The 27,201-nt window shown below is 42.2% G+C and overlaps 1 protein-coding gene across 14 annotated transcripts in view; it reads right to left on the reverse strand.

The window, feature by feature from the left end:
* Positions 1 to 1,032: 1,032 nt before the first annotated feature.
* The window catches only part of ZMYND11 (zinc finger MYND-type containing 11), a 74,225-nt gene continuing 48,056 nt past the window's right edge, over positions 1,033 to 27,201 (reverse strand). For 9 of the 14 annotated variants that reach the window (XM_078865898.1, XM_078865897.1, XM_078865904.1 and 6 more), the window contains 13 exons: positions 25,448 to 25,609; positions 24,229 to 24,306; positions 23,592 to 23,612; positions 20,986 to 21,078; positions 20,288 to 20,375; positions 19,923 to 19,978; positions 14,978 to 15,055; positions 12,337 to 12,455; positions 10,947 to 11,178; positions 9,611 to 9,730; positions 7,853 to 8,155; positions 7,311 to 7,496; positions 1,033 to 7,120 (listed from right to left, as the gene is read on the reverse strand). In XM_078865898.1, coding sequence (XP_078722024.1) covers positions 6,992 to 7,120; positions 7,311 to 7,496; positions 7,853 to 8,155; positions 9,611 to 9,730; positions 10,947 to 11,178; positions 12,337 to 12,455; positions 14,978 to 15,055; positions 19,923 to 19,978; positions 20,288 to 20,375; positions 20,986 to 21,078; positions 23,592 to 23,612; positions 24,229 to 24,306; positions 25,448 to 25,609 — 1,665 coding nt within the window. In that variant the 3' untranslated portion in view covers positions 1,033 to 6,991. The remainder of the gene's footprint in view (positions 7,121 to 7,310; positions 7,497 to 7,852; positions 8,156 to 9,610; positions 9,731 to 10,946; positions 11,179 to 12,336; positions 12,456 to 14,977; positions 15,056 to 19,922; positions 19,979 to 20,287; positions 20,376 to 20,985; positions 21,079 to 23,591; positions 23,613 to 24,228; positions 24,307 to 25,447; positions 25,610 to 27,201) is intronic. The other 5 variants (XM_078865899.1, XM_078865909.1, XM_078865901.1 and 2 more) reach the window with 3 other exon arrangements.

The raw sequence follows: 27,201 nt of genomic DNA on the forward strand, positions 1-27,201 counted from the left end.
CGTACTTGGCCCTTCCCCTCTTCAACCATTATATATACGGAGTGGTAGCTCTTGTGATCTCTCATTTACTTGATACAGCTGTCGTGGCTGTGACGGTTCCACCTGAAGACGGAAGCTTGTGTTGCCTCCGAAACGTCGTGATTTTTATTTTATTTTTTATTCATTTTAATTTTTTACCTACTTGACTTTACCGAAAAAACCTAATAATATGAGCCCTTGTTCCATTTCATCGGGAATGTACCCGCTGCCAATGCGTTTGAGCTGAAAAAGTGCAAGCAGAACTGTTAGCAGCGTGAGGATTCGTGGGTAAATGGCAGGATAACTCGGGGGACAGGGGCAGGCACAATCTTTCTCTGCAAACGTTCTGCGGCCCTGCAGGAATACTCAATGTTATGAAAAGGAGAGTAGTGGGTGGCCAAATTGATGTAGAAAAAATGGTCAATGAACTAAAGTGCAGGTGTTTTGCATAGCCATTTTTGGCCACTCAGACAAGGTTCAGACACAGAATGGTATTGGCATTACATTTGAATAAAATGTATTGCCTTTTGCCCAAAACACTGTTGACAGCTCATTGGCAATGTATATTCTGGATGTCGTGTGCTCATTATCATTTTACTTTAAAATTCTCATGCTGGAGAAAGATAATTTGTTAGGTTTGAACGTTTTAACTGGAGGCACCATGGACAGTGTTCCGTGAACAAATGTGATGCCAGTACTCCTTGGTGGTACTACAGTACGAGACTGAGGAAGGACCTTCACTCGGACAATAAAGATCGTATACTTTCCTGCTCTGTTTGGCATGGGATGGAATCAATGATTGAGGAGTGCTGAGAAGTGCAGCAGAATAATCAGGATTAGGGTGAAATATTTTTTCTGTTGCCCAGATTCAAACAGTCCCTCAGTGGTGCTAGCTCAATGTGAGTACTATTTTACCCCCAGAGACACCTGGTCACCTCGATTGTTAATAGATAAAACGTTTCAAACACTATCAGCAACTTCTGGGTTTGTGCAGAGGAACAGCCACACATGTGCTTATGTTCACCGTTAACCATTTATTTTACTAGGTTTGGAACAGGCACAGTCATGAAAACCAGAATACAGAATGCAACTTAACCTGCGCAAAATTACAGGGTACACAACTGCGTTAAAAGCGGTTACGCGAAGAGTGGCGATTGATTTTTTTTTATCAAAAACAAGCGACCTTTATTGGGAAGTGCAATCAACTTGGCTTAATTGAAAAACAAACCAGTGGAGCAAAAGCAGGTACATTTATCTTACACTTGCGAAGCTTTCTCCTTCTTAAAATGTTGAACCTTCCTACCGCGACTGGCAGGAAAGGGCAGAGGACTGATGAACGCATGCCTTACGACAACTACGATGGGGTAGCTCAGATGCGCACATCACACACCTATCTGCTTTATGGAGCGAAAATATTGCAATCGCACGATAAAGCTTTTATTAAATACAGCTGGAAGTTTATCAATACATAGCATTTACAAAGCTGGGTTACATGTTTTTTTTACTCCAAAATAACATACGATGGTGTTAAAATAAAAGCAAGAAAATACATTAACTTATACACTCTCCATTCAGGACGGTTTGGAGGCAGTGAATGAGGAATGGTTCGGAGGGTAATGTGAATAAAAGTTTGTTTTCACTAGAGCTCTGCAGTAAGCTCTATTTGGTGGTAAAGTACAAAAAAATATCACACGTCGTTTTGCATGGTGTAAAATTGTTGTAATGTTTTTATTGTCATGGGCGACAACCTGAGGACCATGCTTGTGAAAACGAGTTATTTAATCAAGCAAAACCAAGGAACACCAATCTACCCAGGTGCCACGACCAACTTTGCTTTCATTGTAAGCATTACAAAAAAACACACTATAAAAGAAAATATTTCTCCACAATGGCATTGATACATTTAGGATCATTAAAACTGTTATAGGTGTAATTGTAGTTGTTACAAGCGTGCCTTTCTCTGGGCCAAAACGGCAGCACATATTTTACAAGTTCATCTTCTTGGTTCTTTCGGTAAAGTCACGTAGAAGGGAAGTAATAAAATAATAAAAATAAAACATAATAAAACAATTCTCACGACGTTTCGTCGTGAGAATTGTACGCTCCAAGCTTGGGGTGTTTCATTCTTCGCCTGAGGATGGCTGCTTGCGTTGTGGCCGAAACGTCGTGAGAATTGTTTTATTATGTTTTATTTTTATTATTTTATTACTTCCCTTCTACGTGACTTTACCGAAAGAACCAAGAAGATGAATCCCTGCAGTCACGAAAGCTTTAAATCGAAATTTTACAAGTTCTCACGTCAAAAGGGCAATGCCTGTCAGATGGCCTCATCATCCCTGGGCAGCATTAAAGGGCAACCCAAGTTAATGCTCATCACAAAGTCTGAACACTCCGTGGCACCGTTATGGTCTATTCACACCCACAACCCTACACGTGTGGGCCACTGCGGCTCATCACCAACACTTGCACATCTTTCTCAAAACCTTTAACACAGGTGCAGGGAAAATCTGCAGTCGGCAAAATCATGCCCTGCGAAGTAGTTTATCTCGCGGCGTGCCCAATAGCATATTTGAATATACAGTAATTATATACATGCGTTCGTACAATAAAACAAAAGCTGCAGGAATGCCTCTGCTGCTGTTCATCAACGTTATTTCACGTGTGCGGAATAATCAGTCGCTGCTCATTTTCAGACAAGGGAAGCAAGTTGCTGCTTAAACAAGAGTGGTAAGGAGTCTTATCAGAGCATTTGAGCCATTAGTAAGGTTAACTAAGTTTTATATTTAAAAACAGGGTTGGGATGATACCCGTCATCACGTCAAGATTATTAAAAGCAAATTGCAATGGTAAGAGGCGATTTTGATGTTGGTGCCCTTAAGCCCATACACTCGCTCTGTGGTCCCTCTTCCTAAAGCACAGCAGCTGAAAGCTTAATTTATATACAGGGCTTCAGTACTCACGTTAAGCCCGGGTTTTAACAGGTGGCCGCCACCCCATACCGGGTTGATCATCTTTAAAACTCCTTCCCGTGCCAGCGCCAAAACCTTGGGAATATATAAAAGCATTTGGTAGGTGGGGGCCCCCCCTCACCTCTGGTCACACAGCTATTTTCCAGTGATACAATGATCAAAGTGAACAACCCGGTGACATGCAACCTCCCGCTCATAGCATGTCACATTTCAATGCTAACATACTTTTGAAAAAATCGATGGAAATCCCCCAAGAGCCAATTCCAACACGTGTGACTTTTTGGTGGAACGGAGTTATCCTGGTTGAACAGCCAACAAGGCTGGCATCGGTCTTGACCAACCATATTCCAAGAAACTTAAAGGCTTTCGCACACAGTAATTTCCCCCCCCAGGTTAACTCGCGGAGGTCCCGTGAAGATTTGGATTAGGGAGAGCTATTAACTGGTCCATACGACTGCCGACAAGATCCCACTGCCACTAGAGGCGCCACTAAGAGGCCTGCATATGGAGCCTTGACCTCCACAAAGGTCGTGGCTGGCTATCAGCGTGGTGGCCTCCAAAAAACATCTTGGCCATCTTGTCCCGAGTATAAAAAGGTCTGATCCTGCAGTGTTGGCTTTTTCCCTTTGTCCTTTTTGTCAGCAGCTTCCACTACGTCTCTCCTCACCTAACCACATGTGTGGCCATATCTTGCAGACCAGCATACACAATGCCCAGCCAATTCCATCTGCCGGCAGTCCTCGACTTGTCCAGTATGGCCAGCATGCTGCAGATAAAATCCGCAATCCCCTTGGGAAGAGGCTACCTGCCCCAAGACAACTTTTCCTGGTACTAACGCCAACCAACTACACTAAATGCACGGAAGCTAATCAGAACTCTGGGCACCAGCCCATGCAACTAAAGACAATGGAAAATGGATGCCTGGGGGTGTGTGATCAGAGGTACAGGAACTGCTGCCCGTCCCCCTCTGGACCAGAGGTGAGGGGGCCACCACCCCTCCTATGGGGAGGGGTGAGCTCCCACCTGTCAAGTGTTGAGGAGGCACTGGCATGGGAAGGCCAAAGATTGTCAAACTCGAGTGGCGTGGCAGCCGCTAAATTAGTCACACCTTTCGGAGCATTAATCTATTCAAGACAAGTTAATCAATTATGCCTGAGGCTCAAATGTCTATGCATAGTGCAATAAATGTTAAAAACAAAGCTGAGCATGTAAAAGGTTAAAATAAAAAAACTAAAGGAAAAAGATACATATTAGTAATAGACATATGTTAAAGCACTGCTGGTGAAAAATATTAAACATAGGAGTTCAATATAATACACATATATTCACACTTAATACTAAAGGGACCATCACCCATGCAAATGTATTCACTTCAAAGATCTGGACACAAAACTGACTTAACACATTTATATGTACAGATGTCAAATATTGAAACAGGTTGCTATAAAATGTATATAAAACTTGGTTAAAACTTTACACAAGGGATAACTTTACCAGAGCACGTGACTGTATTTTTTTGTAGTATTACAAAGTCATGGCATCAGAATGCTGGCCTATCACCTTCATGAAATGCGTCATTGGCTTGTCTACTGCACATACAAGCAATGCTGGTAAGTGTCCAACAAAATAGCTCTGGCTCCCAATCGTTTAATCAATATTTTTTGTTAAATCACGCAGTGATAGCATTACTCTGCCGTACCACCAAAAATAACCTTGTTTGTGCACAAATAAACCCTCAAGAACAGGACTGGCTTACTTTTGGTTCACTACAATTTAGTTTTCTACTTGTTATTTACTATTAGCTTTGAATGTTAAGCCTGTATCACAGTGTAGTGATGTCACTTGTTGAATACAGAGAACCCCAAAGAAGAGACTTGAAATCCTAGTGGGTTCTCCCTAAGGTTGTTTCGGGTTCTGAGCATTATGGATAATTGCATGCACATTATGCATGCACATAAAAGATTGTAATAAAATATTGATTTTCGGATTGCCACACATCTGTACCCCAGAGAGACTTATGAGAACCCTGCAGCTGATTGCTGGCCGTGGCCAACCGCATTTGAACGCACCGTGCAGTTTAAATGCTCACGTGCACCAAATCGATAAAATCGTTACTAAAAATGGAACAAATTGATGATTGATTCAAAAATTTGCAATCCATGATTCTGAAAACGATTATCGAAAGAAAAATAATCGATTAAAAAACCTAGTTGACGCAGTAAAGTCTTTTGGTCAATCGAGAAATTGCCACAATTGTGTGCTTGATTAAGCGTTTCATAATTGCAAGTTGGGAATGCACATAGGCAAAAAAATGAAAGTTTTATCATCGGACAGGCTGGTGGAACACACGAGAATGATGTTCATATCAAAACTAAGTGCGAAAAGGATAAAGACATTAAATAGGGCCCAGCAAAAGTGCATTTCACAGATTTACTTTTCCAACCCAAAATTCTGGTTGACAGACTGTATATGCACTAGGAGCAGTGATATCATCCCAACCCTAAATCCATAAGATGTGTGGGGGGGGGGGGATATGAAATATAAAACACATTTTTTTTTTATTTTAAATATTTTTTTAAAAAGCCAAGGTGTTATGCAGTGTGCTGTGCTTTGGAACGATATTTTTGCTCCGTCTATGGAATCTGTAATGCAATTAATTTTAAGCTGTGGGTCAAAAAAACAAAATTCAGTGGAATAAAATGGAACATAACCTTTATCTGAAGCACTGCTATAAAATTCCCTTTGGCTTTCAAAATAAAATCAGTTTGCAAAGAGCAAAATGTGCCCTTTCAATAAAATCTAATTATATAATCCCACTTGTTATTAGATTAGTTTAAATTCTTCATACGTTGGTTATGATTGAACAGGAACCCAAGAAAAAGCGATTTTAGTACTTGCGTAAAATCTGGTTTTCATGACTGGTCACCAGTATATGTTTCGAACACAGACATTGGAACACTATTCCAGTGAAAAAGCAGTCAGGGAACTCGATGGTAATGATTCAATTGTAACCCATCAGCTTGTGTTTGTGACCAAAATATGAAGAGAAACCCAGTTTTTTTTATAGTTTGTTATGATACACTCTGCATCCATCCCTCCATCCCAGTAAAAAGGCTAATTCTTGAAAAAATAGGATAATGAGTTTGCATGTGTGAGAATCGGTTAGTTAATTGCACAGTTGTGCTTTTAATTCCTGGGTTGTGTTTGCCATTGTTATTCGTTGATTCGGTCCTGTTAGACCAGGGGTCCTCAAACTTTTTAAACAGGGGGCCAGTGCTCGCTACCGCAGCCCAATCAGTGCCCACCACTGCAGCCCAATGAGTGCTCACCAGCGCAGCCCAATTAGTGCTCACCAGCGCAGCCAAATTAGTGCTCACAAGCGCAGCCCAATTAGTGACCATGGGCCGGATAAATGTCCTCGGCGGGCCACATGTGGCCCGCGGGCCGTAGTTTGAGGACCCCTGTGTTAGACCGTACTTTACTCGCAGATGCAGTATTTGTTACCTGCCCCTCTCTGACTGGCTTGGTTATACATATCACTGAGGAAATGGTAGCAGAGGTCATTTGATGCAATCGAGGCTTCCCCCCCCCCTCTGAAGAGCCCCTACTGGAACTAAAAGCATAATTATTAATTAATTGAATATTCAGCTGGTTCCCATGACAGTGTTCAATTGTATCCAATCGGAGAGTGTCCATGACCAACTATGAAAACCGAGTTTAACGTGTGTACTAAAACTCACTGTTTAGCTCCTTTAAACCCCTTAAAATTGAATAAAAACGAAACCCCCAAAATCATCCCTTATGGATATTTAGTTCTTAGGAGGTCTTACAAGACTATTTTTTTTAATGTGTATTTGTCAAGGATGAATGTTGGTGTGGGTGCAGTTTAAATATTTTTAAGGAAGGTATATTTGTTTGGAAAAGCCTCCACCCAAGTTGTGATTATTAAAACATGGGTAAGGGAATGGTGGCATGAGCAATGGAGAGGCTCCTATTTGGCTAGTTTAGTCTCTACGTTTGCGACGGCAAGTGCGTTTGTGTTCTGAGTGCCAGTGCTCCTGCTGGCATTTGATGGAGCAATATGACGTGTTCCAGCAGCAGTGGTACATGGCCTCCTCCTCACAGTTGTAGCACTGCACACGCACAGATACGAGTTTCAGCTTTAGATAACGCTTAAGATGGAACACGGGGTGTTGACCACCCACAGACCACAACAGTCACTCAATAATGTAAGCCAACCTAGAATATACCGATGACAGGCTCACGTAAATTGCCACAAATGTGCGAACGGGCAAAAAGCAACCAGCTAGATGGCTCACTCACCCACTGCTTCTTCTTGGTGTGCGAAATCATCTGCTTGTGCTGCGTGGCCAGCTTCTTAATCTCCTCCAAAAACTCCTCCTTACACTTCTCCTTCACCTGCTTGCACTTCTTGTCCATCTCCGTCTGCAGGTTCGCCACAGCCTTGGTCACCGCTGCCCGTTTGTCCTCATCCAGCTCACTGCGCAGCTGTGCACGTGGCACAGATGCCGAGAAGAATGTTTCGTGTTAAACAAGTGCTGTGTGCGCAGAAAACGAACGGCCTCGTTTATTGGAAAGAACACCAACGAGGGCGGACTCAGAAAAATGCAGTTGCACTTTGGCCACTTGATCATGCCATGTAAGTCCTTCATGCGACTGAGGGACAAGAAACTGCTGGAGTTTGCTTGCCACATCTACTTTCATTTTTACACGGGGATGCACGTGTGTGGTTCACACCAACATTATATCATCAGCCAACGTAGTCAAAAGTCCACCAAGGCTACCACACACACGAAGAGGCAAGAACTACAATAAAACACTGTTCCCGCTCTTGCTATCCTTACCTTCTCGAGAGCCTCCCGGACGAGCCGCTCGGTGTCGCGCTTGTGGTCGCCCTCCATGCGCTCCTTGAACTCGTTAAAGATCTTGCTGTACTTCTCATGGCACATGTTGTGGCAGGGCGAGTCCGAGCTGGTCTGCGTGCCGCGGTGCAGCGTCTTGGTGCCGCCGCTGCTACCGGCCCTACGCGTCTGCGTGCCCACCGAGAGGCGTTCAATGGGAGGCGCGGCCTGCGGCACCTCCTGGCTGGAGCTCACGCACTCCATCGCCTCCGCCTCCTCACACTTCTGACGCGGCACGCAGGGGCGCTGTGATATGATAAGAGTGATAAGAGACGCACAGGGCACGCACGACAGGCCAGTTAATGCGGCATCAGCAATGGCGCTGCAGTCACTCTGGGTGGGGGAAGAGTTTAAATTCTGATCACAGTGTGCAGGTCAGACACTTGAGAGTTTTTATGGAAGTAGCACTTTGGCAAGTTAAAATGTCGTCTTATGGAAGGACTGAACCTCATTAGGAATGTGAAATTCATGGCCATAAACTAAGGTTTGTCCTGGTCCACACTCGTATGCGCGTATAAACACCTTTGACTGTGATATTGCATCAATGTTTGCCAAGTTTGTCGTAATTTTTTTGGCATTTTTAAAAATGGAGTGAAGGATGGTTGCTTTATTTTAATACAAGTCAAATTTCAGAGCAAAGGTTTCAGAAAATGAAGGCATACTTTGGGGACTCAAATGGAAGTGCAAGGAATTGCCAAATAGGGTTGCCATTGATAAGGATTCTATGATGGTTAGAGTATACCACATGTTTTCAACTCACTTATGTAGGCATGCAAATGTGTACTCGTATATACATGACAGACAGGCAAGATGTAATTACAACAGTACATGAATAGACGCATGCAAATGTGTGCACCGTGTACACCATCCTACAACGTATAAACATAGAACAAGGCATACAAGCATGCCATGAGCATGTGCAATAAACACAATTACACAATCATGCCCATACAGGCATCTGAACATCAGCTATGATCAATCCATTGCTGGACAAAGGCCTCCACCAAATCACCTGTATAATCAACACATCTATAACTTTCTATGCATGCCACCTTATTTCAACTTGAGTTGAACTTGACAAGTGATTCGCTAATTTTATTGCAAATTCCAAGCTGTCCTTAAATTCATTAGGTTGTCAGTGGTATTTCCTTTTAACAATACAGATTTTTAAGTTTGTGGAATTTTTGTTTATATAATTACAAAATGAAATTGGCTTTCTGCACTTACGTTAAACCCAGTTTTCATCAACGTTAAATCGATTCACATACGGTGTATTGGTTAACATTACCGCTACCACTAAACCACTACAGGATCTATTAAACATAAATTTTTTTAAATTCTTAAATTGAATCGTGACTTTGAAGTGCAATAATTCATTAATTTCCATTTCACTTCCAGTAGTTACCATCACTCTTTTTGAAATGTACAGTTTTCCTCATTTGTGAGGGGCATAGGATAGCAGAACAATTTATACCCAGAGGTAAGCGACCATGCTGTTCTAGATCACCTGACGTGACGTGGCTATGCAGCAATTCTGAATTTATATAACGATGTACATTTAGCATACGGCAGCCCATCAATACAACCACCAACAAGTGTGCACGCGAGGTGAAATGACATGGACGTGAATGGATAAATCACAGTGTGATGTGCCAACACCTGATTCCTGAACATACTCCCATGCACGCGCTTAGGCAATACCTCTTTGCAGTTGGAGTCATACTTGGCAAGTTTTGGCTTCTTAGCTTTAGGTTCATGCTGCAGCCTTGCCTGAATGCAAGACAGGTTGTACAGCATGACTTTACACCTTAGCGTGGAGCACTGCAATACAAAACCATCGACTTTGACTGTGCGTACTTCAGACGTGGTTAAAGTGTCACAATGTGTGGCATTGCAAGAAACAAATATGTTGTGATACATACATATTTTAAGGATCCTTAGACTTGTGGAATTCACGCAACCATTCACTTTGGGAAAGTTTTTTTATAATGCTGTTTAATCTACTTCGAGTGTATAAAGTGTAACATTTGCAGTTATTTAGTATAAAATGCTATCAATTTAATCATATTTAATCATTTGTATTTGATAAAACACCCTTTATGCAAGGAATCTCAGAGCAAACATTTGAAAGGGCACCCCCAGTGGCAGTGGTCCCTGCGTGACAGGAAATGAATCAGCACCTGGCCTGCAAATGGGCATTAGTCTGCCAATAGAAGGCGATGCCTGATGTGTGTAATCCAAATTGAGCAATTTGTGGGTCATTTTAGAAATTTGGCAAATTTGGACCCAAGACGCTGGCACACAATGACCTACTTATTTCAAATGTCATTAAGCGATCTTTAACGACCACTGTGAAGCAGACCACATGCATTTTGAACTGCGAACCTCTGCAAAAAGCGGCGAACACACCTACCTTTGGGCCATGGCTACGATTCCTCAAATGTCTTTTTCGAAGTACAATAGTTTACAGGTGTTTTACATTTTACCACATATAAGATTGTGATGTGCACTTTGTATGTTATTGTTTTAATGACTAGAGTTACGAGTGCTTTTACACTTGAGAATCAACAACCGTTTCAATGGTGCTTTACTTTAAATAACTATTATTACCGTGTGGGCCAGCATTGGGTCGTCATGATCTCCACAAATGTCCCATGGGAATTGAGGCCCAAGGTCAAAGTTGTGAATAATCAGGAACCAGGTGCCTCTTGACAACCATGAGACCTCCTTCTAGGTGTGTTCCTTCCTCCTCAATTTGTCATGAATTCACCGTTTACTATATTATTATCCTGCCAGGTAAATGTGTTTAAAATGTATGTAGTTCAGAACACTACAATTTTAAATCCCTGCTTAGGGGTTGATAAAGCCCAACAGCAGTCACCCTGAAGCAGTGCTTCCAAGGCCACCGCCATAGGATTGCGCCTTATGTAAATTTGAGCAAGTTGACACTTGAACCTTCACTATTAGACCCTGGCGCCACGAGTCCGTGTATTTTCGCGCGACATGGGTCCTACCAGTGGGCTGCCATGGTACACACCTGCTCAGAGCTGGTGGACGAGATGGAGGGAATGGAGGATGAGATGCCAACTTCCACGTCGTCGGAGGAGCGCTGCTCGCCATCGGCCAGCTTCCACACCTTGCCGCCGCGCACAAACTCCTGGTACCGCTCCAGCTCCGCGCGAGCTTTGCTCCAGCCGGAACTGCGCTTGATCACGAGCTCATGTATGCCGGCCGAGATGTCGCGCACGAACTCCTCCTGGATCCACGCCCTGTGCGGGAGGAGGAACACAGCACCACGAGCTCACAGCACGTCACCGCTATTCGGTGACAATTGCATTCGCGACCTCGCATCCAACGGCTACTGGTGACTTTCTGAGAATCTTAGAAAGTACTTAAATAGCAGCATTCATTCAGAAATAATTACTTAGCTCAGCGAAGTAGAAACTTGGTTATTTTACAATATATAATGTATTAATTTATAATGTATTAAACAAACTATGTATTGACTATGTGTATTTTAGCTTTTATATTTTCATTGACTCATTGACTGATGATGGTGCCTAAAATATAATTCCTGTATAAATTGACAATATATAAAACATAAATTATTCATTCTGTCAACTTCTGTGATTGGTTAAATATAATACTAAATAACTATGAAATAGTATTTCTATTATTTCTGCAGGTGGCCAGTTGATGGCTTTTTCCAAGCACCAAACATTGAACGAAATTGTTAATTATACAATAACGTATTGTTAACAAATAAAGCTGTTCAACTTTATCTCTATGCATTCCCAGAGTTCCATACATTTTCAAAAGCTTTAACAATGTTACGCTTAAAACAGGGTGAATGTGCAAAGCATACCTAAGGTGGTTGAGAATCCAGGCTGACATTGTTTCTGGTTTTAATATAATTCATCTTATTCCAGCATGAACGTTTAAAAGGTGTAAGTTTGCATGCCATGCAACAATCACCTCTAGCACAGGGCATGTGGGAAGGTGCCCACTTAGCACGGAGAAGGCACAGGTAAAAATACCTCAGAAACACGTTCTCTGATGTTATCTCCCAGAGGCCGTTCAGACAGAATTACTCGCTGAGTATTTTAATGACAAATGTATTAACCTCATTACAAGATCGCAAATGGAATATACCTGACAGCGAAAAAAAAGTTTACCGACCATAATGAATGGTTCAAGAAGCATGTCTGACTGCTGACGAGACACCGGATTTAGAAACCACTCAAATGTATAATTGCATTGCACCAATTTTGCTGATGATATGCAGCCCCAGAAGGCCGTGAAGCCGATAATGTGAAAATACTTTGTTTTTTTTATACGGAGACAAATGTGGGAAAGCAGCATTATTTATTTTGTTATAAGTTCACGTGCCGTCACCAACCCAATGGAAGCCTACTGCAGGACCTCACCGCTGGTGGTTGTGCCCAAAGAAGCGCACATCAACGCGGTCGTCGACATGCTGCATCACCTTGGCCGGCCAGCAGCCGTAGCCTTTCATGCGCGCCCACACAAGCTTGTGCGGCGGATTCTGCAAAGAAGCAGGAGCCCAGCAACAGCAGCAGTGTCGTCAAGGAAGAGTCGAATCAGTCTGTTCAGGTGCCACCGTCACCACGACACTCGTGCCAGGGTTAGGCGAGGTCTGTGCCAGGCTTGGCCATAGGCCAGATTTGTCAGGTCATTTTGCACCGACAGTCTCCACCATAGCACAAGACAAAGACATATAAGATTATGATTAGTGCTGCAGTGTAAGTATGCTAATGTAATACTCATAGAGATACTGTATGACCGTTATAACACAATCAAATGTGTTGATAATCATGCTGGCTCACTCCTGCATAAATTGTATTTGAATTCCATGATTCTACCATGGGCGATTCTTGTAGGAATGTAAATATTGTATTGTAATTCCTATGTAAAAATAACAATTCACATTTCACAGAATTCTAACAGGAATTCTAGGAATTGTCCACTGCTTCTCATTCAATTACATGACAATCCAAGAATGTATATTTGAGTCAAATAGGATTGTAGGATTGCTGGAATAATGGAATCGCCAGTATATGCCAAGGGGAAGTATCGAAGCATATTAGCTGGTGGTGATCATGAAACCCCTACAGAGTCCCATTTATTTGAATAAGATGCAGGCATCTACATTGATATGAACAGTCATTCTTTTTTAGAAAAATCCTAAGCTGCAAAATAACCAGATTCACTTAAGTGGAGATTCCTGCATCTCCATCATCCATAGAATCCCCATTAATTTCAATGGAAATTCTGAGATCTCAATAAAAGGGATTCCTGGTGGAAATTCTTAGGCTGTCTAAGAATGATTGTTGAAGAATCCCAATTTATGGTATTTCAGTCACCACAAGATGGCATGCTTTTTGGCAAGTCTCCATATAAAAGTGGCAATTCCAGTTTTCCAATTATCTCACAATCCTACAAGGAGTAGTATTAAATTCCAAGAAATGCATTACAATTCAAAGTAAGGAATTGTTATCGTCAGGTAGTGGTGGCACACCTGTAATCCAGCACTGTGGAGGCAAAAGTTGGTGGATTACATAAACGGTGGGAAATTTCCTTCCCATTGGGTGTTGAGGTGCCACACCCTGGCTCCCCAGGAGAAGGCAGTACAGCAAGTGGAATTATTGCCATCTGTACGGGGATAGAGTGTTGCCCCCTCAAGCAAGTGGGTTTTCTCTAGGTGCTCCGGTTTCTTCCCACTTGTATAAGCTTTCATAAAATGGCTGAAAATATCTTAAACCAAAAATAAATGCAAAACTCCACTGAAAAAAAGTCCTCCGACTCAGTGTGGTTCTCCTGGATTAAAAAGTAAATTAACTGCCCAAGACGAAGGGGGGTTCACATGTTTGTTCAGATCATTACGTGGCATAATCCAAAAATCAATTTTGTATCACTACTTTACATACCATCTAAATGTGATCATAACGAAAGATGCTGGAAAATAGGGGTCATGCACATTAAGGGGACCTGAATGGCAAGTGATCTTTGTACAGATTTACTTTTGGGGTGGAGCGTGTAAGGCACTAGGGTCTGATATTAGGTCATAATGAGGTACTAATGATGATTCTTCATTGAAAAGAGACATAGGCAGTGTTGAAGAGAGATTACTTGATCTTGGTCTTGGGCCGAGACTGTCGATCATTTATACAGGATGCAATTATCACTATTTTACTTTGCATGTATAAATGCAAGCTAAAAATAATTGGTGCTGGGAACTTTCTAAAAAAACAACTTTTGTAGGTATTTTTTTCACAGTGTTTCATTAAAAAAGCAAAATATATATATGGGACTCATTCACGGTTTCAGTTATATAACAGAAACGAAACGATTTATAGTTTTAAAATACAGTACTTGAATTGAATGTAGTAAAATGCGTCATTCTGTCTTCAATTTTATGCCTTCAAAACATTATTAGACGGACATTAATGTTACATCTTGTTCCATGGAATACTTGCACTTTTGAACAAGGTATTGCATTTAATTATACATTATGACAACTGCAAACTACAACACCGAAAGTAAAACGTTGTTGTACCCCTAACCTATTGCGTCACAGCATCCTGAATACTGACTTTACTGGAGACAATACACGTTGGCAAGTGGCCCATCACATTAAGGGGAAATCGTGGTATTCAAACAGACCAAGTAGTGTGAACCATCTTCTTGGTTCTTTCGGTAAAGTCACGTAGAAGGGAAATAATAAAAATAAAACAATAAAATACAATTCTCACGACGTTTCGGCCACAAGGCAAGCAGCCGTCCCCGTTGTGGCTCAAACGTCGTGAGAATTGTATTTTATTATGTTTTATTTTTATTATTTACCTTCTACGTGACTTTACCAAAAGAACCAAGAAGATGAATCCCTGTAGTCACGAAAGCTTTAAATCGAAATTTAGTGTGAACCAGTTCCCTGATTGGCAAGCACACGAAATCAGATTCCCCAGCCACAGTCAATAAAAAAAAATGCATGCTGGCACATGGCACGCGCTCAAAAAAAATCTCAACCGAAGAGCAGGGCGGACTTACGCATGGGTAGCAGAACCAGTTCTCCGGCCGGGCATTGGACATGTAAAAACAGATCTTGCACAGCAGCAGCTCATCCACCTGCAATGGGGGAAAAATAATGAATTACCATGAACTTCATTCCCCTGCATGGTTACCCACAGTTCCAAGAACTGCAAATTATAAAATACGTATTTAACACCATTGGGTTTATTTGTCATGCTGCTGTGCACGCACACACACATCCATGCCCACTGATCCTCAGTTGATATTACATATACCAGCGGTTCCCAACCTGACAATCTCAAGGAGGTCCACAAGATAAAACATTTTAAATATGTAGATATTGTAATTGATATTTAGTGATAATAGGTTTTACCCTTTCTGTACGAATCGCTGTTCGCCTTTTGGCATCCTCTGGTTTAGCACTGTTGAGACGAGGCTCTAAAGAAAGCTGTCTCTGGTGTGGACTAATCGGTTTCAAATACAATGCATATACTATCAGAGCATGTTCTTTTTGTTTGCATGTTCACCACAAGTATATGTGGTTAATGCAGATATGATTCCTTGCAAAAGGTTTCAGTTTCGTGTTTTTCCATCTTAACATGTTTTATTGCCAGAAAGGGTAAAACCTATTCGTATATTTGTATACTGGGAAGGGGGGGGGGGTCTCATAATGATATTTAGTTGTTAGCCAAATATCTAAGGTGTTAATTATATGTAAACGCAAACATCTATATATACAAAAAATGCATTTAACTCCTTGCAGTAGATGCAAAAAAATTATTATTTGCAAGACTGTTGTATACACTGCACGTGTTTCCGAGTTCATTTGACGTTACTTCGACTGTTTTCTCACCAAAATGGTGTAATGTGGCAGTGATATCAATTTTGTTAGTCTGAAAACACAAATATATAACGCGATCACGTAAAAATCCGAAACTGTTCTTAAACATAAAAAATCCAAGATTTCTTCAGTTCTTTTTACCTCACCTTCCACTTCCCATATAAAAAAAATTATTTCCTGCTCACAGTCCCCACTCGGTGGGGCAGCGAGCCCAATCTCCCCCCTTCTTTAAACTCGGGTTCACAGCGTTTGGGACATGTAGAAGGGAAACCACTCGCATCGACAGTTATAGAAAGTGCTGTTAGCAAGTACATGTTCAGGCTATATTAGGGTTTCGAACTTAGGAATCTCACTTTTTCAATGTACCTAAAACATTACATTATTATATATTCACTAGCGGGAAGTACCCGGCATTGCCCAGGCGAAAAAGACACGCAACAACAACAACCGCCATTCGCCACTAAGTGGCAGTGACATCACCACGACGCTTGTGCCAGGCTATGTGCACCTTGAAGCCACGTGAAGTGTCGAACGTTGTTGATGTATTTGCAAAAGTATTTGATAGCTTTCACAGAATTGCAGAATTCCACATTCATGTGGGCCTCGAAGATCTTGCACAAAAGAGGACAGTAGTGACCGATCCACAGGTTGTCAACCTTCACTTCAGAGTTAGTGCCAGGTCTGAGCATTGTTTCAAATCCACCATCCTCAGTCTTTCTGCGACGATATAGAGGATAGCCATCATGCCTGACTGAGTGTCTTTCAATAAGTTTAGTGGATACTTGTTGGTACACTTGCGGTCTTGCATACATAGCGAATTAGGATTGAACTCCCCACATGGGCCATGGACCATTTGCTTGCAGACCACATCAAATAGGGCAGGGTCTTGATGGGGGTCAGGTAGCTCAGCACTGACAAATGTGTCAATGTCACTTGCATGATTTTTTCCCTCATCCATAGCAAAATGTGAGCACGAGGAAGACGACGTTTTTGCCACGCAATGGTGTGCAAGTTACATCTTGTCTTTCCAAAGAAGCCGCCTTCGTTAGTCGTAATACGCCTCATGAGGTCATCAACGTTGAGCTTAAAGACCCTTGCAATGATGTCATGTTTGTCGGTTGGCTTTTTTTGTTTGGATAAAGCTCAACCTGGACCTTCTTCCATTTAGGATTGCAAGTGAAGGTAATAAAGAGTTTGGGCCTGCCATATTGGCTGATGTACATCATGGCATCCTGAGTCTTCTCATGCATGTATCTTGGTCCAGCTGTGAAGGATGAAGGCAAAATAACTCATCTGCCCACATTCTGAGCGTTTGCATCTCCATCGGCATTGATAACGTCCGAGATGAGCATACTGGTCTACACGCAGGCGTGTTTGATTCAATTGAATGTAAAGAAGGCGCTCACTCTCAATTTTGGCAAACTCATCAACAATATACTGGTGAAAGAGGTTGGCGCACCGGAATATGGGGCTTCCTCCTTCTCTGTCCATGATCATGAAGGAATAGAAGTCTTTAGAGGAGACAGTTTTGTGAGGATGTCTTTGTTCTGTAGCTTTGATAATTTTGGGAATCTGGACGTGGTACCCATCTTGGCCTTGACACAGTCAAATGGGGTATTGTAGGGCATCATATGCTGTTTGTCTCAGGAAATCGTTTGATGGTGTTGTCTTGGTCTAGAAGCACAACGTCTATCTTACCATGTTCCTCACCCACCGTAAGAACAGCAACCTCAACACAAGTTGGGGCATTGAACCTCCCTGTGTGCTCCCCGCTTGGGTCGAAAGAAAAGGTGCAGTACTCCAAATTTTAAAAGGTTGATTTTTCCACCAATGTAACAAAATGATAGACGAAATGTAATCGGCTGTAGCTAAGAAAGTCCAACGTATTAAGCAGTATAACATAGAAATCAGCATCGCAGTACTAAATATCAGTAAATAGCGTGACGTGAGCAAACGAAACAATAGAAATGCATTGAAGAAGCGAGAATAAGTCTACATTATAGAGCAGCAGTATGCACACTTAAGTTAAGAAGCAGGCTACAGTCTAGAGTATAGACTGCCTGTACGCGGACTCAATTACAGAAGCATTGCTACAGTCGACATAAGCTGGCAATACGGTCAGCAGCTTAAAAAGCAGGCTACAGTCTACATGAAAGACTGGAAGTACACTGACCGAGGTAAAGAAGCAGGAAACAGATTATAGACTGGCATACACTCACCCTGCCCAATAGCAATATTTGCAGTGTAGATAATAGACTGCTAGTGCACTGACTTTAATTAATAAGCAGCCAACAGGCCACATTACAGACTCCCAGTACACTGGCACAGCTTCATAAAACACATTAATATTTTAATATTTCGCAACTTCATTTTGAAACATTAGTTGTCAGCACACAAACATTAATCATTTAATATTTCCAAACTTATTTTTATAATAATAGTTTTCTATGTACGTGACGTTAGCGAAAGAAGCAAGAAATATAAATATTAGTTGTCTGCACACAAACAATTATTTTATTATTTGCAAGGTGATTATTGAAATAATAGGTTTCTATCTACGCGAGTTGAACGAAAGCAAGGAAATAGTGCTTAACATTGCTGTGGTGAGGCCTAGTCCCGTGCAGAGCCACCGGCCTCGCCTAGATTGCCCAGCCGGCCGAGGTGGCACCTTGGCAGGCTGGGGCTGGGCTGCTACCCCCCCCCCCCCAGCCACGATCCCCCTGCCCACTCTGCAGTAATATCTATGGCCGATAGTGGAAGCATCTACCGACTGTATAGCAGTAACTGCATGCATCGGGGTGGGGGGGGGACATCACACTGTGAAGAATTTACCTCAGCGTTGTGTATTTTCGTTGCATTTTTAACGCGAAAGAAAATGTCCTCCTCACCCAATGCGAACGCGTGTAACTTGGTAGGGTCCGTCCCCCTGACCGAAAGCGTGTGAGTTGGTACGGTCGATCGCGTGCTATTTAATAAATAAATGTAAACAGCACAAAATCGCTAATTTTACTACTTTAAAGTTGACGGATGGGAAAACAGCGCTGGCTCACCACGGGGCTTACGGCGTGGTACCTGGCTATTTTTTTTTACGTAAACCCCACGAGTTTGCGAGCCAAATCCTTTGCAAGTTTCGGACGCACACACACAGACATACACACAAACAAACAATGACATTTATTGGTTAGATAGTTCGAAGGCAATGCTTGTGGTATATATTTTCATACCTAGCTTTAACACCACTGCTAATGGACATTATTTAAGTGCTATATGAATATATTTCTGAACTGGATCCTGTACTGTTGGACATGGGGCCCATTTAGTTAAACTATGAACTAGTTCACAGGGAAAGCTGCCATGCACATTTGGTTAGAAGCAACCAGTTGTTAACCTTACGCCTTGCTGTTGAACATCAAAATTCTGGCGCACTTGAGAAAAGTTTCCGATATTCTAACAATGCAGTGGTTTTCCTGGTAGAATATAAGCAGCTCTGTTAGCTATAAAGGTGGGACTGGCTAAAGCGTGTATGGATCTTTTCAGCATCTTCAGAGACAATCTGCTACATTCATACATGTGTAATACACCACTGCGACGACAATCTGGAACTTGTGTCTTCTTTATTATTTATTCATTCCTTCACAGCTGCACAGCTCCGCGCTCTTCACTCTAGACATGACTGCACTCCCGTTCCCACGTGGTTAGATGTTGCCAGCTCGCTCACAACCTCTACCGCTCCTGCGCGCCGCTGACAGGCGGCTCGCAAGGAGGAAGCTTCCGGCCCGCCACGTGGCGGCTGGCGTTCCGGAAGCGCGAGACGTGGTCCCGCTCTCCGACTCCACACACTGACCACGAGCTCTCCCTCCGCTTTCCCTAATATCCCATGACCTACATCACCAAGCCCCGCCTACAGCCACGCCCCCTCACGACCCTTCTAGATGGTTACTCCCCAGAGCCTTTAAGCTCCGCCCCAAACTTCGGCTCATCCCTCTGATTGGTTGATGGCCCAGGCGGCGGAGCCTATCCCACTGATTGGCGATCGTCGGTGAACTCTCGTATTACACATGGGTGAACAAACTACTTTCAGCTAATGCAGGGAAAGTGAACAAGAATACCAAGCACACCCACCTCATGCTTTGTGTCCCGGTAGAGAATTTTGGACACTTCAGCCTGAGGACTTATTTCTGTTGCAGAAGACACGAGTAGTGTTTAATTCATAACAAAAATACACTTCCTATGAACAATATGGCACACAAGAACACCTTTAATAAACCAAAGCGAAGCAAGAAATTGTATATGTAAATGTAGTAACATACGTAAGGGACAAAATATCTGAATTTACATCCATAGCAATCAAAATGTGTACGTGCGTCATCTGTAGATTGGTACAAAGCTGGATCATATATGGGTAAGCAGTGTCTGTAGTTTACACGCTGCTAGGTCATGTTAACTTAATCCCCAGCAAAGAAAAGTGACAAATGTCCTGTTCACACCTCCAAAGAAGAGCACGGCATTATGCAGCAAGAGCTGTGCATGACTCAGGAACTCATCCACCGTCCGATACTTGCATAACTCCACATTCTGAAGCAAGAGCACGAGTCATGAGCGCACACGCAGGGCACAACAACCACTGCTAAATAAAGGCAACCATACGCTGACACCATCACCTCCGAGTCTGGCTCTCAATCAGGACACAAGGTGCTCCATGTTTAACCCCACTACACAGGAACTGCTTGACAGAAGCAAAGTGAGAAGCAGATGTTCTCTAAATACTCCGATCACTCGCCTCGATACTGCAAGCAGCTCAATGAAAACACATGGGCAGCAGCCACGTCAACCAATTACACAAGATCCAACGAAAGTTATCATATTCTTGGTTCTTTCGGTAAAGTCACGTAGAAGCAACCGTCATCAGGTGACACGTCAGCAGTTCTCCTGCTGTGTTTGTCTCACCTGATGACGGTTGCTTGTGTTGCGATCGAAACGTCGTGATCTATTAATTTTCTATGTACGTCACTTTGCCGAAAGAACCAAAGAGCACGTCAGACCATATCACCAAAAAAAGACACACACACACACAACTTCCTTCCTGTAATGGCAACGAGCGTCCCAGTTTGCAGGCCAAACAACCTGTGAAGGCAAGGCAGGCAGACAGGCAGGCAGGCAAGGCAGGCAAACTCTGCATGGTTACCTTCTGAATGGAGCACAGGTCCATCGGCGTGTGCACAAGCCGCCTGTACAGCGGGTGGCCTGTGGCGTTCACCTTCTTGTAAATGTCTGGGGACTGCACACAGCCACAAGCACTGTTAGGGCTTGGGAAGACATAGTGGGCAGGGACAGAGGGGTGTTGGGGGGGGGATGCTACCCACAGCCATATCGCTGCTGCTGCTGCTGCTGGTGCCATCTGCGCTCTGGGGGCCCAAAGTGAATCGGCATGCAGAAAAGACGAGCCGAAGTCGCCGTGCTTACTTTTTTTAGAACAGGTAGTGGGGGTAAAAGTATTGTGCAAATCAGAAGGGAATGATCACAGAATGGAATAAAGGGTACATTGACAAATTATGTATGGAACTGAAAAGGTCAGAAAGAAAAATGTGAAGTAAAAGATAAATTCCTTGTGACACCTGCGTCTGTGATGTTAAAATCGATTTGGCATAATGGGCCTTTACAGGATAAACTGTTTGCAAGTTAACACACGTTTAGGTCATCGCAATAAACAATGTATGCTCTTTAGCGCATTAATTTAGAAATTTTTCTTGAATGTTATAAATTGTTAAAGCAATGTACTATTTATGCATTGTGTTACTTATTATGCAGCCTTATACAATCTGAAACATGGTTTAAATGCAAATACACTTCATACAATATTACTTGCAAAAAAATCCCTCTCGCATAGTTTATAACTACAACATAAGTAACACACATGCTAAACATAATGGAATGTATTTAAGAGTAGAGTATATTTCACAACTCGTTCATTAAATTTCAGTAAATATAAGCAAAAATGACTAAATGTCATGGATCCATTAAAGTGTCCATAAGACAAACATGATGCAGGCTGAACCACATTTTTCCCGAAAAACAAACTTTAAATGATATCTTCTATTGCCAAAATACCTTATGGAGGGAAGTGATATATACAAATAAAAAATTGTGAAACCTGTGTCAAGAAAATGTCTGTACGCATATAGCACCCACCTGTTTTCAGGACCCACTTACCGCCTCTCAGAACAAAGAATATTAAACTTTTCACTTAAGCCAAAAGTGTGGATGCAACTGCAGTTTATCGCCCCTCCCCCCACGCCCCCCACACATGCCCCCCTACGCTTTGGTTGGCCACAGTTTCACCCAGCGTTGGGAAATCAGCACATCTGCCCATCCGTAACTGCAGAAATGTACGCACAGGAAGGGAACAGTTTTTTATTCTGTTATTTTAAAGCGTCCATCCGCACCAATGGGTGGCGTGCTGCCAACTGTCGTGTGCGTTTTAAATGTGTATTCTGTGGTCCTTTAAAAAAAATACTGCGATGCTGAAACTACACTTCACTGCATTTATTTTCTGTGTTGTGGACAATTAGTGAAAATGTGTAATTTTCTCTCCATTAGAAGTACCCCCCCCTCAACCCAGTTACATTCATTGTCTTTGGTCAAGGCATAAGTGAACCATTATGCATTTTAATGCATTGTGAGCAGCACAGAAAGCAGTGTGGAAATAATGTTAGTAAATGGCCAATGAGCTCCCAAGTGGAAAAAGTGATGTGGGATGCTAGTAAAGAGTATGTTTAATGAAAGAACATTGTTAAATTCTAGATAAACAACTTTTGTAAGACAATTTCGTAAATGCGTACCCATTTTCAAATTTGAATGCTTTGATTTTTGGTTGCGAATTAATTTCACAAAAAATATACTCTGCACAAATCCAATGGTTGATTCATATCGTTCCCAATACCAACATGCTGCCTGGTAGACTAGCAACCCAAGTTCAAAGCCACATTTCAGATTGCAAATAGTTTATGACGTTAGTTCAAGAGGCAGACTTGTTTAATCATATCCACACCAACTAGTATTGCCCTTACCTACACTTTTAAAAGCCTTTAAAGCCAAAGTATGGTGATAATATATTGATGCAGAACAAAAGCATGAATTATTGCCAGAAATATTTTTTCTGCAATAAAGGATGATGGAAATGTCACAATGTTAGAGATTCAGCTTATAAACACTGCAGCTGGTATGGATAACAGTTGTGTAAAGTGCAGGCCCACTGTTGCTAGAAAAGCACTGCAAAAGATCGTAAGACCAAAAGGATGAGATACCCAAATGTCCACCATTATATCATCGTATATATGCCAAGGATTGCCTCATGGCACCTGGGCTCCCAGAAATCAATTCCAGCTCAGCAACATGGCATTTGGCCAAGGAAAGCATTCAGGAATGGCTAAACACTAGCATAACATTTTTTACATTTTCCAGCCAATTTCTGTCACAGCTGCAGACCCCAAATTAAAGACAATGACACAGGCATAGAATATTTCACTCATGAGTGTTTTCTGTTTTTGTTCATGGGTTAAAACAGGGACCAACCAAAACAAGACGGAGTCAGGTGTAGCTAAAAGTACAGAAGTAAACCACTGAATGCGTATATAAAGATTTCCATCAGCCCCCCTAGATTTGGTAACTTGATTTGGCCTGGCAATTACACAGGTTTCACTGTAATGCAGTAGGTGAAAAGGGGTTAACCATCAGACACAGCAATATGAAGCCAAATAATGTGGCTGCAAGGAGGTGCAGCATTTCATTTACCTTCTGGTGGATGTCTGAGGACTGAAAATACAGCGGGAAACCTCTTAATGTCAAGCTCTCGGGATCCACAAACACACACGATAGTAAGCGGAGTTGACATTTAATTCGTGAGCAATCGTCCCCGTACCATGCATTATTGTACCACCTAAGGCATTACTGGTCATAAGCAGGGCCGGCCCCCCTTGTAAATAAAAATGTCATGCAAGCAGTGGCTTCATAGAATAGATGATGCTTGGTGCGCTGGTCGTCGTATTAAAAGGGAATTTCTGTTAGCCATTCCCCACCCTCCATTCTCATGCCCGAATACCTTTCCCAACATACACCACCCCAAAGAACGCAATATTCTGCCAAATACAAAACTGTCAAGCACTGCCAATGACGTGAATATAATTTAATGCTTTTCAAAAATAAAGAGAAACTGCACGGAAAGATTAGCAATGTGTCAATGTGATCGTTGCGTTGGCGCCAACTGGGATAGAAATTATTTCAACGTTCCCAAAGCCGTTCATACAATGTGGCCCACTTCCAAAAACAAATCACGAAGAATATTTAAAATGGAGTTAAAACTGCAAATATTATTCACAAGGGGCCCCCACAGTCATGAACAAACGAGTGACTAGGATTTCAAAGTTCTCACCTTCTCCTTCATGCGCTGTACCACAAACTTGAGATAAGTGCAGAGCTCCTGTTTGGGCCAATTCCGCTGCTTGAAACTCTGTACAACATACAACAAGAATGGTCCCATTAGTGACAGTTGACAGTCCCATAGGGCAGGGACATTTACGAGGTGCTGTGGGTAATGACAAATAACAACCAAGGGAGAACGGCAGCTCAGATGGCATTTCCCAGCTCCACACAGCAGCACCTGCCTTTCGAGAACCGATCAATCAGAAAGCCGTCATTTTGTGCAAGTGGCGAGGTAGTGAGATGGTGCGAGGCTGGCAAAAGTTACGTCCACCAAAAGGTACAAGGTGGCTCAATTCACTGCTTTATTTTTTTCTCAATCAATTAATTACATTATAAATTGTAAATACTGTATGACCAAAGAGATGTTGCAATGGAGTGATCACTCCGTTGAGGTGATAAAACAAGATGCGATTGGTATTTTCCCACGTGACCCGCAGCAAAACATGGCTATGCCTAATGTGAACGCATACCATGTAGTAATGTAGAAGGTATGTAAGAATTTAACCCCCTCCAATCCCATTTAAGCAAATTGGCCGAATTTGGGGTCTTGTGAATGCTCTCTGCTTCATCTGTATCATTTCATGATCTTTCTCAATTACTCTTTGCCTCGCATTTATTGCATATTGTGTGAACTGCCAGTCTATTTTATAAAATATTTCATATCTTGCGGCTGTCATCTCTACATCTTACAGTCATTTATTTGGATCGATAAGTAAAAACGTGCAGGATCGTTCTCATAAATTGAAAATAATTCTTACAAGCAACATTTGAGGAATTGATTGCGAGCATAAGAATGACTTTAATTCAACAAACCAGTGAAGATTGAATTGGATCTGATCACATTAATGGGCACAGATTCATCCCGTATGCTGCAAGAGGGCAGCGCTAGCGTTTTGCATGCAAGGTCTTACGTTGTCATTTATTTGGACAAATAAAAATGTGCAGGATCGTTTGCATAAACTGAAAACAATTCTTATAAGCAACATTTGAATAATTGATTGCGAGCATAAGCATGACTTTCATTCAACGAACCAGTGAAGAATGAATTGGATCTGACCACATTAATGGACACAGACTCGTCTGCTGTAAGAGGGCGGCGCTGGCGTTTTGCATGCAAACGAGTGGTACGGCGCTGGGCCAGTGATGGACCGTGCGGTGCGTGACAGGACCTGGCAGATGGGGCAGGCCCAGCGCGTGTCGGCATCGCCGGGCACCATCTCGCTCGGGACGCAGCGCGGGTGATACACGCGGAAGCAGCTCTCGCACGCAAGCACCTCGCCAGCTTGGTGGCACTCAAAGCAGTACCAGTCGCTCGTCTCCTCCTCTTCGGGCTACCAGATGACAAATGTATGTAGGTATGTTGAACTTCTTTCGCACCGTACGTAGCCAAACATGCTAATCGGAGGTGCGGGGAAAGGACAATAAACTAAACACAAAAATAAGTATGTAAATGCCATGCTCCCCACCTGCCACTGGAATCAGAGATTAGCTGTTTTTACACCCCAGTCACGATGCCTCTACATTACATGTCTATACATGCATCTCCTGACTTGTCTCTAAGTTTAACATGGCCCAGTCTTTCCTAAGTTCACAATAACCGCTGTCATTTCTCATTGGCTGCCATAACATCATGCTAATTTTAGGTGAGAATTCAAAACCGATAATCAGGAAGTCACTTGTGATTTATTTGCCATGTAAAAAAATATCTACTTTTAAATGAGGAATTAAAAAAATACGACAAAGGTATGGCTGCTACAATGAAAGTTACACCTTGTAATACAACTAGGTTTCACCAGAGATTAGACGAACTGGGCTGGCCAGAAACGTGTATACCCACCTGTTATAAACTGTATATTTTCTAAAATAGAAATGCAGAAATCAACACTCGTAAGAAAACATGACGCAATTAACTCAAATAAACAAGATGATGCATTTCATTGCCTTGTTTTTATTATTTGTTTTCTTCATTCAAAAGTCCTATCTGGGTCATGTCATGAGACAGAGTATACATTCAGATCTCTAGAAGAGCAATTCAACCCTTCGTGTTAGAGAATTTTGCACAGAAGTTGCTATTAAAGAGCTACCTCTCAGATCCCCTAATGTAACCCCACAGCACTTTCTCACCCACCCTGCCACCAAGAGTAATGTTCGTCATGCTGACAGTCAAATAACTAATTAAGTTATTACGAGTTGCTGGAAATTTGCCAAATTGAGTGTAGAAAAAAAACACATTAGTGAGATCGTTTTTTTTGTGTGTGTATGTTGCCGTTGGTGACTGAAATGAGACAATAAATTTTGGCTACACTCGAGATCCTAGTTGAAATCATTAGAGGCTGCCTGGACTTGAACCCAGGACCTCAGGAAGGTAACAACTCAGCAGTCTGACCCGCTGAGCCACCCTATCACCTTAATAACCGCCTTGTTAGATAAACAAGGCAAACCTAACATTTGGACGATGAAAATCTTCAAACCAAAACAATGACATTTCAGAGTATTAATATAAAAAAAACATCACAAATGTTTAATGTTCTGAATATTTAAAAAAATCTAGTAATGCTGCCACTCCAAATTTAGCGTTAAATGTAGTTCAGGCCATCAGCTAAATTGGCAAGGATCCAAGCAGGAAAACTGCAACAGAATTGCCCCTTTTGGGTTTCAACAACAGCAAGGTCTTCTTTTGGAAAGCAACAATGTTTAATTTATTCAATATAATACTCCAAGGCGGTGCGCAAAGGGAGTTACGTAATATTTCCCACATTTTATACAATCATGAGAGAATTTGCAAACACAGCTTAATATCATGTGGTTCAAAACATTGTTCTGTGATACCCCTGCCATAACTCATTGTTTTTCAACTCAAATAAATGCAATCCAAATCGACATTAGCGACAGTTTAATAAGCACAGGAAATTGGATTGGACAA

This window comes from Lampetra fluviatilis, chromosome 21 (genome assembly GCF_964198595.1).
Source record: "Lampetra fluviatilis chromosome 21, kcLamFluv1.1, whole genome shotgun sequence".
NCBI classification, from domain to species: Eukaryota; Metazoa; Chordata; class Hyperoartia; order Petromyzontiformes; family Petromyzontidae; genus Lampetra; species Lampetra fluviatilis.